The following is an 18153-nucleotide window of genomic DNA, read 5'->3' as shown; positions in this document are numbered from 1 at the left end:
AAGACTTCTTTGAGACTAGCTTCTAAGACACGGGCTCGTGTTTGTGGATCTTTTTCTCGACTGATGCCATACAAGGCACGAATCAATTTGACGGGAAGATGCGACTGAAGGGACGTCATGTTCACACTGTGTGAGACAGACGAAAAAGGGTCTGAGGTTTTTATAGATTTTTTTCATGGGAGGAGTGAAATGAAGTCGAGGACGGAGACGTGTACAGGACAGGCCCTCCGTCTTGGCACCAGTGGTGAAACAAGTGGGTACGAAATCGCAAATCCTCGGGGGTCGTAGGTTTCAAATCGACGAGTAAATAGGCGTGTGGCGTTTGAGTGGCATCGTCGTACGCCTGAGTCAGCCAAGGCGTTCCTAACTGTTTGGCTAAGACTTGCACTTGCGATTTATCTCGAGGGCTTTTAAACAAGACTACGTAATGCGCATTGAGACTGATGGTGCGATGGGCTTTACTTTGTTGAAACAAATTTTGGGTGATGTAAACGACACTGGCATTACGGTGATGCCCTTTGCGCGTAAACCACAATTTAATTTCTTCTTCGTCTTCTCCTAACATGTCGTCGAAAATGACCAAATGGGTTAGACGGGAGTCAGAGACGATGCCATCGTCTTCTTTAGGAATGCCTTCCACAAACACGATGGAATCGCCTTGACTTTCACGCAAGAGGCTGTACGCCGATTGCCACTCTTTGTAACACCACACGATCCGTTGAGGGGGCCGATCGATCAAATGATGTTTATGTTCGATCAAACGTTTGACGAATTCGGTTTTGCCTGAACCGCTAGGTCCAGCAATGAGCATGTTAAAGGGATGGCGAAGATACAAAGCCTCCCAACTGGCACGATCTAAGTGTTCGTCGATGACTTTGACAGTAGAGGAAGAGGGAGCAGAGACAGCAGAGGTAGCCATGGTGTGAGAAATGTCACTTGTGACACGAAAACAAACAAGACAAGAGTTTATATACTTTTTCAGAACACGTTTATTGAATGTTTTTTTTTCAAACATGAATACGAAAGACAAAAATACATAAAAGCCAAAGGCTTAAGTACAAGGATAAAAGGCACATGATAACGATGAACGTGGAATAAACACAAGTGTCTGTACAACAATCACATCTTTTGGGTAATGTTCTAACCAGTTCAACAGGGGGTAAGGTCACACAAGTGTCCTCCCGAAAGGGTCTTTCAGGTCTGTCCACGACAGTCCTGTCCTGGGTGACGGGTTCTTCTGGCACCGTCACTAACACGGGTTGAAAAGTAACTTTTTTCCTTGAACAACTCTCGTGCATACTGGGCCACTTCTTGGGTCCAAGCCTCAAAATCCCATTCTTTCCAGGCACGGACATCTGTCCAATGGGGATGTAAGTCACAAGCTACACACACATCGTCATACACGTCTTGGGTAGCTAAAAGTTGACGAATCTTTTTTTCCCGTAGAGGTCGAGAAGTATCCAGATGAAAACGCAAGGCTTTGAGCAAGAGGAGTTTTTCGTGACCATTTAAGGCCATGGAGGTGGTAAGTACTGATCGTAAAGAGTCCACAAAGAATCGGCTGGTAAACGAAATCCCAAAAAACAAGTCACTAAGACACACACCACTTGTCGTCCCAAATTGAATGGATACAGTTCTTGTAATAATTGATGGTAATGATCCACGGTTTGAATATGGTCATTGAGTTCCTTCCACGGAATCTGTTGGATGACATGTGACATAAACCGTGGCATGGCAGCCTGTTTTTATATTCTCTTTTTTTCGGATGCAATAGACGTACTTTCTAGCCAGAGATCTTCGTTCTCCAGTAGGGAATCTAAATCTTGCATACTGTAACCGAAACGTCAGAGTTCGTTTAGGTGTTTCCTCTTCCTCTAAGTAGATTCCACGTAAAATATGTTTGTAATCCTTTAACTTGTCTTCCTCAATGCGTTGTACTAGGTGAATCTCGAAGTAACCATAATTATGAACATGTCGATCATTAGCGACCTCAAAGTGTTGAACAATGTCTGACCATTGAAAGAATTTCTGACGAATCAGTTCTCTTATACCATTCAGGTACCAGTGGTTAAAGATCTGGTGACGTAACGGATGCAATTGTTCTTTACGTTTCACTTGTATTTTCACCAGCTCTCGGTAAATCCTTTCTCTCAACTCCTCAGGCAAAGCACGAATGTTCTCTAGCAAAGTATCCATGAATAGGTCATACTAAATCCTCTTTGGTCTGACACAAGAAATGTACTCTTTGCACAAACATGGTTTCACTTCAGTGTCAAATTTAAATCGTTGAGTCACTAATCTACACATTACAATTCGTTCAGAAGTTTCCTCTTTCACCAAGTTGACATTGTGTTCAAGATGTTGGTAATTCGTTAACTCTTCCTCTGGAATTCGATGCAATACGTTTACAATGTAGTAGATAGAATCGTCCATACCAAACCAATCCTTTTTATAACCAGGAGATCGTTGATCAATGTCTGTCCAATGGAACACTTTCAATTGAATCAGTCCTTGTATAGCCTGAAGGTACCAGTGGTTCAAACACCGGTGACGTATCGGATGCAATTGTTCTTTACGTTTCACTTGTATTTTGACCAGCTCTCGGTAAATGCGTTCTCTCAACTCCACAGGCAAAGCACAAATGTTCTCTTGTAAAGTATCCATGAACAGATGATTATGGTAAGAAGTTACTTCAATGTCTCGGTCCCACTAAAGGTAAGTAATGACAATTCGGTGACCATCGAGCATGTTCTACGTAGGCCGAATCTTGCGGTTCCCAGTGGTGAAGTGACACACCGCAACTGAAGCACTTGACTTTATCTCCTTCGCCCAAGTAGAAAAATCCGGCTCTGGCTAATTCTTCGGGGGTCGGTCCTCCCAGATACTTTGGCCATTTTCCTTTGAACGATTGAAGACGATTTTCAAAGTCGCAGTATTCCGACGAACGCACAGGAAACGAATATTCGTTTTTCACAGGTTCGTTTCGATGAGGGTTGGGTGACAGGAACAGGAGTTTGCTCAGGGCTGGATGACATCCGTAGGGGGGTAGACGTGAAGGTGGACATTCCCCTTTAAAACGAACCCCAGTAAAATGTTCAAGAGGACGAGCAGCATCGCTTTCGCATCCCACAGGTTTGACACGCACAGCATCACTTTCCATGACAGGGGTAGGGGCACTAAAGTTCCCATGATGCTTTACGGCATCGCTCAGGTCACAAGGTACAGCATCGGTCCCATCGCAAGGCTCACAATCGCACTCGTCTGCAAACTCCGTTACGCAATTACAATGGTAACCACATGGACAATCGCAGTTTCCTTCCGGACATTTTCCGTCGCAATGCATGGGTCTTATCCATCCAATATTAGTCACACTAGAGGAAGATACAACTTTTTTACAATCCCCAAACTGGAACGATGTCTTTTTCAAAGTATTCATCTTGTTCGCTCGGTCTTGGTAGTCACAATGAACTATCGATCTTGACCATAGCCCCCTTTTTATACTAGTCTCAATGCAGTCTCCAGCTTGTACATCTTTCCTTTTTTACGTTTTTTATGTCTTGTTTCGGAAGGTACCGTCTCTAAGGTACCGTCAACATTGTACCGTAGTGTGATGGGTGGAAAGGCCATAGAAAGGTAAGGGCAGTGCGGAGACCATCGAGTATGTTCCAGAATAGCTGAATCTTTATAGATACATAGATCCATTCGTAACTTCAGTCCGCAAGCAAAACACTGTACCTCGTATCCCAATCCTGACTCAGGTCCCAAGTAGACAAATCCTGTTCTAGCTAAAACATGCGAAGAAGGTAATCCTTCCCTATCCGTAGGCCATTTCTGAAACGTGTCCAATCGACGGGCACAATCACAATAGTCAGGTAAGAAGACTGGAAAATGGTAGGGTTTGAACTTGGAGTTCTCATCGGGTTTCTCACTCGATTCTTGCTGTGGCGAAGTCATCTTTCTGGTGGGGTAACTATCCTCTTACAACCAATGTTTTATACCAACGTGTCCATACGGTAAGGTGAAATGATTGGGAAGTCGAACTCGCTTCTGGTACACGATTTGATAGACTTTTTCCAAGGGTCGACTGACGATGTGGTGAGTGGGTAAACGTACAATCTTGTTCGGTTGGTGAGTGGTCACTTTAAAGTTTCCATCCTCTCCCGATTGCAAGGCTTCTTTCAATACCCCAAAGTTGACCACTCGACTGGTACGATAATTCAGAGTCAGTCCTTTCACTTTGCACGTCGTGTGCACTTCTCCTTGTTTGTCCCGGTATTCGTAGCCGTAATTTTTGGGACCGCCACTGACGAAACTTAGAATCTTGTCGTCGGGATGCTCGTCTGTCCAGGCTCCTAAACGGTCTCCTTCGATGTTAGGGTGATGTTGAATCGGGTGATGGATGTAAATGCAACTGTCCGTGTCAAAGTACAGGACGCGTTCTTCTAACAGTTCTAAAGCTTCGTACAATTTTAAGCGAGCATGGGCTGTCACGTAAGCCGCAATGATGACATTTCCAAAAGGGTCGTCTTGCACAAAGTCCAGATCTTCTTCGTAATTGACCAAGATCAAATTCTCTCGAACGACGTCCACGTGTTTCATGTATTTGGTTTTGTCGTGAATCATCTGGAAGTAGCGGGAAGGTTCTGTCAAATATTCCGTCTTGGGTAAACACGGTCGTTGTGCCATTTTACCCCACAAGCAATTTAACATCACTTTGGCAAACGATCGCCTGCCTTCGTTTTTCTCGATGTGGTCCAAAGTGATGCCTTCTTGTTCGTAGTATTTCTCTTTGAATTGTATTTGGTCTTCGGGAGTGTGACACCAGGAAGGATAGCCGCTGGCTTCTTGCTTCAGTTTCAAAAAGGCATCCACGTAGTCGGCGAAAATGCCTTTCTGAGTAGGGTCACCCTTGTGGTATTGTTGTGTCTTGGGAAAGTGGCAAATTTCGTACACTTCTAACAGTTGGTATCCCATGTCCAGAGCTTTGAACAATTCTACGCTGACCCAGGTTCCCGTCAAGGCACGTTCTTCCTGGCTGTGATGGCAAGGTTGGTCTTGGTTGCACGTTTCGGCACAAGTACGGCACAAGGGAAACATCAGTTTGCCTTGACAATGGTGAGGTAAGACGGGATGGTATAGGTTCGTGGGAGGCAAAACTTTGCACTTGATCAAGCCTTCGTATTGTCGAATGTTTTTCAGGTCGATGTGTTCAGTCAGCAATTGCGGGTGCCCTACAGGAAAGCGACAATATTTGCACACGTAGGGATACAGCGAACACACGTCCAAGTATTTGATTTCTTCTCCTTTCTCTTCGTCGGCTTGGTACAACAAACAGGTGGCATTGGTCCTTCCTCCGTACAAACTATCCCTCGGGTTCAGCGGGTCCATGAACTGGTAACTTTCCACGAGGCGTTTAAACTCGGGATCGGTTTTCATACGGTGATCGTACTCGTGTTCCCACATTTCCACCACTTGGTATCCTTGCTGTTCCAACTTTAGGCGTCGCTGACAAGTGTCCTGGTACAAGTCTTCCATGGTTCGTTGCAAAAACTGATTTTTAGTGCCACGGTCAGGGTAACAGACGGGACATCCGTGAAATAAGCAACCGTTAAACTCGTACACGATCTTGGGGTTTTCTAAGTCCCAGCCATCGACCGAATACGTTCCGATGGTCTTTTCGCCTCCTCCGTTGCGGGCATGCTGAATCCACTTGTCTTCCTTGTCGCACAAGTAATGTAACCAGCGTAGGGCTTTGACCGAGTATTGACGTTTGACAAAGTGGGTCGTTTGAGGACTGATGACAGCCACGGTCTTTTCAGGCATGAATCGTTGTCGATACACTAAGGAACACGCTTTGGCAATGGTGCAAGCTTCTTTCAAAGGATCGACCCCTCCGTGTTCCATGAACAGTTCTCGAAATTTTCCACAGCAACGCCGTAAAATGTCCACGTCGGAACGACAATACTTTAACATTTCTTCCTGAAAGTCGAAAGGGTCCGAGGCGTGAGCCTGGTACCAAGCGTAGAAAGCTTCTCGTTGTTCGGTACGCATGTTGTCGGGGTCGTAATAGTGAGCCTCAGGCAAATGGGGTAGAACGGCGTGTTGATTGGCTTCCGTATTGAAAAAGTGTGGAAAGTACCCTTTAGCCATTTCTGTCATTCCAAACGTTTTAGGCATTCGACTCAAAGGCATGGCCAAGTAACTCATCGAATCTTTAAACTGCACTTGTCCCACTTGCATGAAAATGATTTTGGCTCCGTTCAAAGTCACTTTAGGACGCTCGGTGCCTTGTTCCGTATAGTACCTCAAAAGAAACTGTCCATCGTATCCGGAGAAATTGTGAGCCATCACCGTGGCATGACGATGACAATCTCCGTAACGTTCGATGTCCTCTTGGCTCCACGTCTTGTCAACGGGGTCTAAGACCCATTGGGCAAAATCGGCTAACGTGTTTGGTCCCCGAAAGATTTTTTCACGTCCTCCAGGAATCTTGCTGCAGTGAGGGCAATGACTGAAGATAGGTTCTTGAATGCACTTCTCGCACGCTCGATGAGCCACGCAGAAATTAGGAATGTGAATGCCGGTTTCTTGCATGCATTCGAAATCGAAAAAGATGAAATTGCCTTTCTTCTTGTGACCGTCCTCTTTCTCTGGTGGGGGTTGGTATTTTTGCACGTAACATTGGTGTTCCAAGTCCACGATGTGGTGACAAATGTGACATTTTTTCTTTCCTGAACATACGTGTGCCTTGACACTATTGGTACGTATGCCTTGTCCACACGTAGAGCACAATCTCAGCAGTTGACAAGCGCATTTCTTCTGTGAACCTTGCGTTTTCAGATGTTGTTGGTAACAGGTAGGGCTGACAAACGTGCGCAGACAAGTGGAACAAGGCACTGGTTCTTCGCTCAGACAGGGTGAAGAGGCCAAACATCCTGTGCATTTCGATCCACAATGCTTGTGTTGCTCTCGATTGTTATAACCATGGTCACATTTCTCACAGTAATAACTGTATTTCAGGAATCCGGTGATACTGGTAATGGTATCGAAATGTTCATCGTGATAATAGACATGAATGTATTTTCCGTCCTTAAAGTCTTGCCCTCGAAACAATAGAGGTCCGCGCACTTCTTGAGGGTGCACTTTCAAGGTATATCGTGGAGCTAGGACATCTTGCAATTTTTGCATCTCAGGAATGCCACAGGGTGTGTCTTTGGACAGGCCAGCTTGTTGCAACAGGAGTTCTGCTTCGTTTCGTTGTTTAGCTCGGTCGGAACGTTGAATAGTGTCCCAGGTTCTTTTCCATTCTACCGTGTCGTTCTTGTTGGCATAGGTTCGTCCCACCACGATGGCACGGGCTAAACACATCTGGTCATGAGGGTTGCTAATTCGGACGAGACTCTTTTTGGTGTTGCGAAGGTCGTCCACCAATAACATCTTTTTGCGTCCTGTCCCTTGAGGAGGAGAGACGTGGGTCATGTCCAGTGTGGCTTTACCATCGGTGATGTCAAACTGATCATTAGATTGTTGTACGTGTTGAATCTTGTCCATGACTTTGGAAGCAGTTAATTCTGCAGGGGTGCTAAACTCGATCCAAACAGGGGATTTCAAACCGTCGTGTTGTACGGAAAGTCTCAAGCGATCGTCTTCTTTGGGTTGACATTGTTGCTTGAGTGCAGTGAGCAAAGAATCCCACACCTCAGTGATGAACACTTCTGCTTTCTCTAACGGCACTTCAGCCTTGAAATCTTTAAACTTCACCGTGTATTTGTAAGCCGTGGTTCTAAATTTTCTAGAGGAGCGCTTTTCCGTCTCTCGAATGGAATAGTACTTTTCAGGGTTAACTAAGGGTGATGAACTTGGTTTAGAGGGTTCGGATTCTGGTTCACTCATGTCCTCTTCAAAATCACTGGCATGAATTTGTGCCAAGATTTCAGCCCTGGTACGAGGCGATAGATCACGTTTCTGCCTCTTACTTTCTTCTTCTTCTTTCTTCTCGAATGAATGGGATCGTTTCATCTTGAAAGCAAAAAGTCAAATGACTCAAGTTCAAACACCATAAACTACTTTATAGTCATAGCAGACCAGCGTATATAAAAGGGTGTGTGTCTTGTCCTTTCACTATTCATTTCACTCTCGAGCCGAGCACAACGATGGAAGAGACTGACCAGATGGAACGTTTCGTCAGAGCTTTGCGAGGGGTCATTAGAAAATTCTCTTCAGACCAGCCTACGGACTACTCTCCTTCCTTTAGAGATAAAAGTCAAGATACTTGCTATATCTGTCAGAAGAAAGGGCATTGGTCTTCAGAGTGTCCAGACCGTCAAAAAAGAAAAAAAAAAACAGGAGATAAAAAAGACAAAAGTCAAGATACCTGTTATTATTGTAAAGAAAAAGGACATTGGTCTCCAGATTGCCCCAAAAAGAAACAAGAGGAGTCAGAAGAAGAGAGGGATTCTTCAGAAGAAGAGAGGGATTCTTCAGAGGAAGAGAGGGATTCTTCTGAGGAAGAGAGGGATTCTTCTGAGGAAGAAAGAAGACAGATGAAGAAAAAGAAACAGGAGAAAAAAAGAAGAAGGGAAGAAAGCGAGGAGGAAGAAGAGGAAAAGAGTGTGACGGTGAAGAAATTGAAAAAACAGAGAGACTAAACAAGGAGAAAAGAAGAAATTAATGAACTTTTTATTAAAGTGTTGTGTTATAAATTGTGAATTGGATTGTAAAAAATGGAGAAAAGAATAAATGAATGATATAAGGTAAGTGTCTTTGAGTTGTGATTTTAAAATAAGAAGCTACACTCACGCACTCATACACAGACACGTATTAAAAGGGTAAAATGGGTGAGTTTTTTTTGAGTTATTGGCAAATTGAAATTGTATTTCTTTTCGAGAAATGTGGGTGGCCCTGAAAAGGGCCTTTTTTCTTCATGGTGTAGGGGTGAGTTTAAGCAATCAATTTTAACTGCCTTAAGCCTTTGCCACGGCCAAGGCCTACTTCTGGACTGCGTAATGTTGATGATGATAATGATTGGGTTGAAATCACTAAGGGTGGTACGGTAGGCTTAGTCACAGGGTTGACATGTTTGGCTCGGGAAGGTCGTATTCTCTTCGGTCGTGATAAAGAAGTCTGATACATTTGTTTCAGACTTCTTAACTCCGCTAAAATGTCCAACAGTACCGTGACCGTTTGATTTTCACCCTCTTGTTTCTTTGCTGCTACTTCTTCTTGCTGTTGTTGCTGTTGTTTTTTTCTTACCTCTTCTTCTTGTTGCTGTTGCTGTAGGAGAAAAGTCTGTTCCGCTTCCTTTTGTCGCTGTATAAATTTCTCCAATTCTTCTTTCTGTCTCTGTCTAAAATTCTCCACTTGCGGTAATGAAGAAAGTAACGAAGGTTCCGGAACAAATTCTTGCGAGGAGAGAAAATCCACAAAATCCCAATTCACCTCTTCTGAAAGTAAGTCCGGGTTCCCTTGGGCAGTCTCCCCTGCTGGTGCACCCCACTGGATCGTTTTCTGAGTTTCCGTCATGTTGAATCACTGTCGCATAGATTGACTGCACACAAGCGCTAGCGAATCTATATTGACTACGTGACGTCACAGACTGCTCTCTTCGGATTGGATGCGAGCTGACTGAATTCTGTAACGCGTGTTCGGATTGGTAAATGAACTCAATCCGTTTCAATCCTTCCTCCGCCTATAAATAAGCGCCGTTCAATGCATTGATTCACCTGTTCTCGTCGCTTCAAGATGTGGACCACAGTTGAGTCATCCACCCTTGTGTCTTCCATGATGTTCCGGACGGACATGCTCATGTATGTCCGAGCCAAGTGGACCGTTGTCCACAGGACAAACACCAGCCTGTGGATACGTAGGATCTACGTCGAAAGACAAGGATGCCTGAAAAGAGTGCTGATGTACGGACCAACAGTAAGACGCAGCCTAAGGACAAGAAGAAGACCAATGCGGTGCCATTTATGTTAATGAATACATTAACATAAAACCCAAAGGCCCTTTTCAGGGCCAGCCATATATCTCGAAAAGAGATAGTCTTTGAATTGCCTAAATTTAAATTTAAATTTTAAAAATTTTTTTAAAATTTTTTAAAAAAAAAAAATCCCATGTTAAATTCCCCTTGTCCGTAGAGTGACCCACGATTTATTCCCATGTTCAATTCCCCTTGTCCGTAAAGTGACCCACGATTTATTCCCATGTTAAATCCCCTTGTCCGTAAAGTGCCCCACGATTTTTCTCCATGTTAATTTTCCCTTGTCCGTAAAGTGCCCCAAGGGTGTTTTTAATGCTAATTCCCATTGTCCGTAAAGTGCCCCCATTCACTACTGACGTCATAGCTTACATTTTTAACGTAATTATCTAATACTTTAACGAATAATTTACATGGAGATGTGCATATACAGCAAAGATTAATGATATCTTAATACATAAATATATATATATAAAACTGGATCTTAAAGATACATATATCTCTACTTAAAACTATATATACGATTTATCAACAAATAGAGATAAACAGTTTTAGTAATATTAGTATTATGTATTATGTATAATACATGCTTATTAGAAGAAAAGAAAACAAATTACACAAAAAAAAAATAATTACAAAGATAAATGTAATCAACATATACACTAGTATAATCTTGATAGCTGTTCAAGTGGTTATAAGAACTCAATTTATTTAATAAAAATATAATTTTTATTATATTTTTATTAAATAAATTGAGTTCTTATAACCACTTGAACAGCTATCAAGATTATACTAGTGTATATGTTGATTACATTTATCTTTGTAATTATTTTTTTTTTTGTGTAATTTGTTTTCTTTTCTTCTAATAAGCATGTATTATACATAATACTAATATTACTAAAACTGTTTATCTCTATTTGTTGATAAATCGTATATATATATATATATATATATATATATATATATATATATATATATATATATATATATACGTTTATGCTTTTTGATATATTTTCTGTTGTTTTAGTATACTCTACTGCTCGAAACTAGAACTATAATGTTATTTAAAAGGGAATAGGTTATATAATCTATACGCACGTTTAAGTCGAATCAGTTTATTTGTCAAGTTGTATGAATACTATTACGTGTTTAACTTTGTTGCAAGTGATCTATTTTTAATTGATACCATATAGTTATTATTGTGCTTAAACGCCAAATCTTACTAGAAGTAATCTCACTATCAGTGTAACACGCATATGTCCTTTATTTTCTTGGTAATAAATGCACGGGATTATACAATCCACTTCAACATCGTAAGTAGCCATACATCGGCATTATTACCTTAAACAGTTACGTTAAATTTCTCTCAGGCAATTAAACATGTCACTTGCAGTGTGATTAAAAACAAATTGAATTCCTGCCAGATTAAAATGGATGATTTGCCAAACTCTACTTAGTTAAAGTAATGTATTTTTTTTTTAATTTTTGTTATATATTAGTAATGATTTCGGTGAGTGTGGATTCAATAAGAAAACAATATGCAAAAATACATTTCATTTGCGTTTAATTATGTTTGTAAGTTTGCATTTGTTACTTGCTTACTTCGTCCGTTTTGAAAACGGACTGGTATATCTGAAAATTGAATTGGCTAATTTCCCTGACGTTACACGTTCATTTAAATGTTTCCTTCATCAACACACAAATATATAATATAATATAATATAATATAATATAATATAATATAATATAATATAATATAATATAATATAATATAATGTGAGATGACATGACATGACGTGACGTCATGTGACGTCATGTGATGTGATCTGATGTGATGTCTTGTGATGTGATGTGATATGACATGACACGATATAAAACAGCACAACACAACACAAAATAACACAACACAACACAACATGATATAATATAATAATATAATATTTATAGCAAAATTCGTCTAAGTTTGCTTCATATTCCAAACAGCTGCTCCTCTCGTCCACTTTAATGTTGCAAATGTTTGTCAGATTTATCCACAGATTTATTAAACATCAAACTCGATCCCTCATTAACATTAACAGACAAACTGAAACTTGCCCCACTTAAACTTACTGTTATATATTAAAAATTCCGCAGACCAAAGTTTTGAAACTCGGAAGCTGAAATGATTTCTTTAAATGATTTAAAATTTGGAATATCTCTTCTCCATGTCTCCAGTGCTGCAGCCAGGAATGACATCAAAACAGGTGCACGGTTTACTTTTATTCTCTTTCCTCCGATTTCTTGAACTTCGTTTGCTTGTGGTAATTTCTCCCAGAATTCAGCACTTTGTGGCAATTACCAAGCTCATCTGAAGATCAAATGCTGTAGTTACTTTCCCTTAATTATCCTTCTGTGTTGTAACTACTAAGAGCACCTGGTTCAAGGTACGAAAGATATCAGTTTGGCACCAATTTAAGAGTTTAATTAAACTGGGGCAGTTTGGTCCGAATGTGGAGGCATTGCTTACTATGCTTTGAATCTTGACATAATTTCCTGAGTCTTTCTTACTTTGTCTAGATTTTTAAAAATTTCAATACAAGATTTCAGCGGCAAAGTATTTGCTTACATTGTGGAATGTCTCTGGAAATTAAGCATGGGGTAAAGTTCTCTAAACACCTGGGGTATTTCTAACCATGCCTTCAATCTTGGCATGACTCCCTGACTCTTTTATACTTTGTCTGGATTTTTAAACTGTTCAGTACACGATTTCAGCGGCAAAGAACTTGCTCTCTCTCTCTCTCTCTCTCTCCGTCTGTGTCGCTGTTTCTGTATTTATCTCTCTCTCATGTTTTTTTATTTTTATCAGGAAACTCATTGTCAAATATTTTGTCCAAGATATTGTTGTCCACCTTAGCTAAATCTAATTTATCGGCCTAGAATCAGGAAATGCATTTATGCCGCTCTTATCTACTGTTGGTACTCTTCCATTATCCACAGCGGCAATCCGTCCATTTTCTCAAACTATGACTGCATTTATTAAAATTACAAACGACAGCACAATAAAGATAGATGATGGGCAATTCAGACTGATAAAACGATAGTTGCGCAAAGTGGAGAACTTAAAAAAGAGAAAAGGTGCAGTAGAAGAAAAGTTGGGGAGACAGTCATGTAACGCAAACACCGAGCGCAAAGAAATTGAGCAAACAACTACTGTGGTATATTCATTACCTGACAAACCTGAAGGAAATGAAAGATTCAAAATCCAGAATTAGTATTTTAAAAAATTATTAATTCTGATTTAGAGTATAATTCACAATTTATATCACCATCATCATGGTCTTCATTAGAAAATGAGCCAGTTTGTGACAAAGGCATCAAAAGTAAGAAAAAAGTGAAAACGTCCTGCAGTTCAATACATCACTTACCATACATGATTCTTGATTTTGTCATATTCACAAAGTTGCAAGAAGAAATAGTTGTATTCATGAAACATGTACGAGACTGTGAAACGAAAAACAGTCGAGGAGTTCAATAAGTCAGACAAGATATAAGATTTTTGACGTAGTCATATTCACAAAAGTAGCAATAAGAAACATTTGCGTTTTCTTCAAAACAAAATCAGATATAAGTGTCGAATCTTTAGACAGGGTAAACCCCCCAAAAAAAATATTACATCAGTTTCATTTGCAATTCTGTTTGTCGTTGAATATGGAAATCTTTGAAAGCTTGCGTGTAATTTTCCACCTACCCAACAAAAAGAAAGAAAAAAACATCATTCATTGCTGGGTAATGCAATAGGATATTGTATCCCATTATTATGATTTTCTTATAATACCATATGCTGAAAGAAGTGCATTGTTCATAATAAAACACTGTACACAATTTTTTCGCTCATCAGTGTTTCTTCAATGTTTCCAAGGTTTAGTAATATTGGAAAGCAATAGGATATAATTGCAGCTTAAATATATAAGATGACTTGGAGTAATAGACAAACACTCGTTTATCTTAAGACACTAAATTAAAACAGCATATCATCAAATTGGATGTAATGATCACTTTAAAACTCCATGGCTCTTTGTATGTATCCATGGTGGTTTATTCCACAAAAGCCAGTAAGGTAGTATCACGACTCGAAGGTCTTGAAATAAGCAATAGAAAATAACGAGAAGTAACAAGGTTTTGTAAAACTCAACAAATAATTGATTTTCGTGGAATGCAAAGTGAAAATGTAAACATAACAGTTTTGCGAATTAAGTCCCAAATAATCCAATAGTGACTAACAGAAGTCATAATGGATACAGTTCTGAATAAACTTTAGATGTATTCCAAACAGTTTCCAAAGTCGAAGTTGTTGATGTGCCTGCAATTTCTAATGTAATAATGTACCAACGGCCTGAATTGTAATGATGTGCCAAGTGTCCTCTGATGAATCTAAATAATACAATACAGGAAGTCCTTAGCATAATTCTAAGATAACATCTCTTTCCAAGTATATTATTATAGATGAGGACTTTATATTTCCGATGAATAAATAAATTGAATAAATAATTGCAGCCCAGATCAAACGATGAACAGAACAAATGACCCTGCTTTAAGATTTTAACGGCACGAATGAGTAATTTCTAGAGGAACAAGATCTCTACTTGACCTCTGTCACAATAAGCATTTTCTTAAAAGGTCTATTACTTGATGGCAACTTTCATTCTAGAAGATAATGTTATTAAAATTATAATACAGAATGTGGTAAACATCGGGTTAACCCGGCATTTTATTTGAAATTTCCAATGTTATGGATTCAGATCGAGATAAGAATGTTGTTTATAAAACGAAAACAAATGAATCTAGTCAGATAGAAAATGAACTTGATTTTGAACAAGTCAGCTATAAAATACAATTTTACATAATCCATAATGATGAAAAATCCCTTAACAATCAAAGCAACAGAAATATACATAACAGTACTTACACTATTGATTCAATGAGAGATGTTTTAATGGATGCAGATATATTCCAGATGCAATGCGTATTTTAAAAAAATTAATTGATGAAATACGTTTCCTCAATTTCATTAAATATAGTTTCAACCTTTAGATATTCCGTCAAAACAAAAACCAAATGTAATTTGCCAGGAGCAGCAATAATGACTTTTGTGTTGTTATGTATTTTTAATTTAACTGTTTGTTAGTTAGGGTTTTATTTACTTTTTTTCTATTTCATTACATACTATTATAATGTAACATTGTACTTTGACTTGACGTTGTCCAAAATGTATGTGTATTTATAGTATATTCAAACCTGGAATTATTTTTCTGCGATTCAACAAAAGAGACTGTTGGCACATCAACACATTAGAAGCTATAGCCGACACTTCATCGCCTTCATGTTTTGGAGTCATCCTTGACTTTCACTGAATTTTATTCAGGATTTTAAATTACTAATATTTGTTTCTGTAATTCGGACCATTTTTTGGATTTAATTCGCAATATCGTAAGTTCTTTTATTCTCATTTTCACCTTGTATTCTGGGGAAATAAATTATTTGTTAAATTTTACAAAGCCTGATGTCTTTCACTCTGCTCTGGTACTTATTTTAAGAGCTTAGACTCGAACAAATATATACTTACTTTCAAAAACTTGTACCTCACAAATGTTGATTATATTTTCACCTGGATTGATAGGCAATACAATAGTCACATTCCGTATGGGATTCAAGGTTTCAACATCAATTTCAATCTTCTCACACTGTGGCAAAGACGTTCTAATTGCAAACTGTGATCCGTTTGTAGCATAGCCTATAACGTTAGCGCCCATTAATCTATCCGTTCCTGAAACAAATTGAATAAAATCAATAGTTAAACTTGCTAAAATTTATATTATCAACTTTGATGCTTATATTTACAGCAGTAGGGGATTTTACGTGAATATTGTTCTTTTGCTGGCATCTATGAATTGGTAACTACAGGCGTGCAAGAAAAGTTTGTCTTTTTCCTCCATAAGTGTTGAGTCCATTTGTGTTCACCTCACTACTCTAATACGCTGGTTACCATCCGGGTAAAAGTTTAAACCTGCTTAATTGTATCATCTACAGAATTGGACCTACTAACGACAATTTTTAATAGATGACTTTATTATGTATATATGCGAATCACCTTACACATATGTACGCATTTGTTGATATATAGGTAGGTGAATCGATAGAGTGGATGGCACATAGATATATGGATATATAAACTGATAATTGTATATAAACATTTGTTTCATAATTATATTTCAAGTAATAACCTATGCAATTCAACAATTTGTGTAGATATTTCGGAATAATAGACGAGTAGCATCAATTAAAGCAGAAACGAAGGAAGGATTTAGTATGTACTAAACAATGATCGGTATTAGTAGTGAATAGTAGCTGAGTCACTATGCTAACTTTTAACAATGAACACCTTAGAAGCTCACTCAAATGACACAGAAATTGTCTTAAAAAAAACAACAACTTATCCAAATATAGGTTTTTTGAAACAGTGTGATTCGTGGCTTTGAATGACTGAGACCGCTCCGGTGGTCTAGTGGTTACAGCGTCCACCTTCGATGCGGGAGGTGGATGGTTCGAACCCCAGACGAGTCATACGAAAGACATATTAAAATGGTACTAACAGCTGCCTCGCTAGGCACTCAGCATTAAGAGGTTAGTGTTAGGACTGGTCGGTCTGGTGTCCGGATAATGTGACTGGGTGGGACATCTTGCTACATGTCTGCAGCACAATGCCCCAGTGCTAGACATCAATATAAACAGCCACACTTGCATACATTGTTAGCGATATGAGTGGAAAATTGTTAAAGCTAAGTTAAAAATCCAATTCACACAAACACACACACAGACACACACACACACAGACACACACAACTAAATGAAACAAATTAACCCTTTGGGGACCCGGCTGGCCGAGTGGTCTTACACGCTCGCCTTTACTGATGACTGCCATCTCATCTCTGTACGCGCTGGTTCTAGTCTCATGCTCGGCTTCTGTATGTGAGAAAGCTTGCCAATAGTTTCCACTTGGTCAGTAATATTTTCCTGGGGTTTCCCAGTGTCCTGGCTGCTATGTACAGCCTATCATGTCCTTAAATATAGCTTTAATCCCACAAGAACAACAACAACAAAAACAACAAAAAGAAATTAAGCCAGATAAGAGGAGATAACCTATAAAGCATAAAGCATTGCTCATATCATTGCCATTCAGTAGGAGCGTAATAACTTATACAGATACCCGTAAATACTCTTTAGAAGTAAATAATAGTCTCACAGCCAAGTTTTGCAGTCTGTATTAGACTTGAAATAAAACAAATTTTGCAACTCGCTTACTTGTAAATATATTGACGTACATTCAGCATTTATTTGAAAAGCTTTAACGTATTTATTTTTAAATTTGTCATTATTTTATTTTCGATATTAAAACATTGAAGAATTTCTAACTGCATGATTCTAGATTTGAATATATTTGCATCTAAAGAGGATCAAAATGAATGTGATATTGGCTTCTGTATATGTGGTTACACACATTTTGAATGGCCACACTCAAGACCGCTCCGGTGGCCTAGTGATTAGAGCGTCCGCCTTAGATGCCTGAGATAGCGTGTTCGAACCCCGGTCGAGTCATACCAAAGGCTTATAACAATTGTACTAGCAGCTGCCTCGCTAGGCCCTAATCGTTAAGAGGTTAGCGTTAGTACTGGTCGGCCTGTGTGGGACATCTTGCTATAAGTCTGTGATATGATACCCCAGTGCTAGACATCACTATAAACTGCCGCACTGTATACATAGTAGCAATATGACGGAAAAATTTCTAATACAACATTAAAATATATTTATATTTTATATCACTCGACCTATTGATTTCAAAAACATTTTACACTATTTCAAAACGATTATCTGGTCGTAACTGAATGAGTACAATATATAAAGTCCATTAGTATAGCTATGTGATAGAACGCAATAAAACGCGATATAGGAGGAAAAGGAATCACCTTTAAAGGAGACTGGTACTAATATTTGTTTTATGTACTTTCATACAGTAATCACTTTGGGAACTAACATTAAACGTGTCTTAGACATGAAAGTTATCATTCTAAATAATTTTGCTCGACAAAACGGAATTAATAATAACCACTCGAGGCCAAAATGTCTTAAAACGGAACTAAATA

At 39.2% G+C, this 18153-nt stretch overlaps 1 protein-coding gene across 5 annotated transcripts in view; it reads right to left on the bottom strand.

The window, feature by feature from the left end:
- Nucleotides 1-18153, bottom strand: part of LOC149808212 (receptor-type tyrosine-protein phosphatase epsilon-like) — a 186642-nt gene that overhangs the window by 137488 nt on the left and 31001 nt on the right. For all 5 annotated transcript variants that reach the window (XM_089974912.1, XM_089974944.1, XM_089974938.1 and 2 more), the window contains one exon: nucleotides 15579-15779. In XM_089974912.1, coding sequence (XP_089831038.1) covers nucleotides 15579-15779 — 201 coding nt within the window. The remainder of the gene's footprint in view (nucleotides 1-15578; nucleotides 15780-18153) is intronic.

Source organism: Sinohyriopsis cumingii, chromosome 1 (assembly GCF_028554795.1).
Source record: "Sinohyriopsis cumingii isolate HCF-2022 chromosome 1, ASM2855479v2, whole genome shotgun sequence".
Lineage (NCBI taxonomy): Eukaryota > Metazoa > Mollusca > Bivalvia > Unionida > Unionidae > Sinohyriopsis > Sinohyriopsis cumingii.
This window is presented reverse-complemented; position numbering and strand designations above follow the sequence as displayed.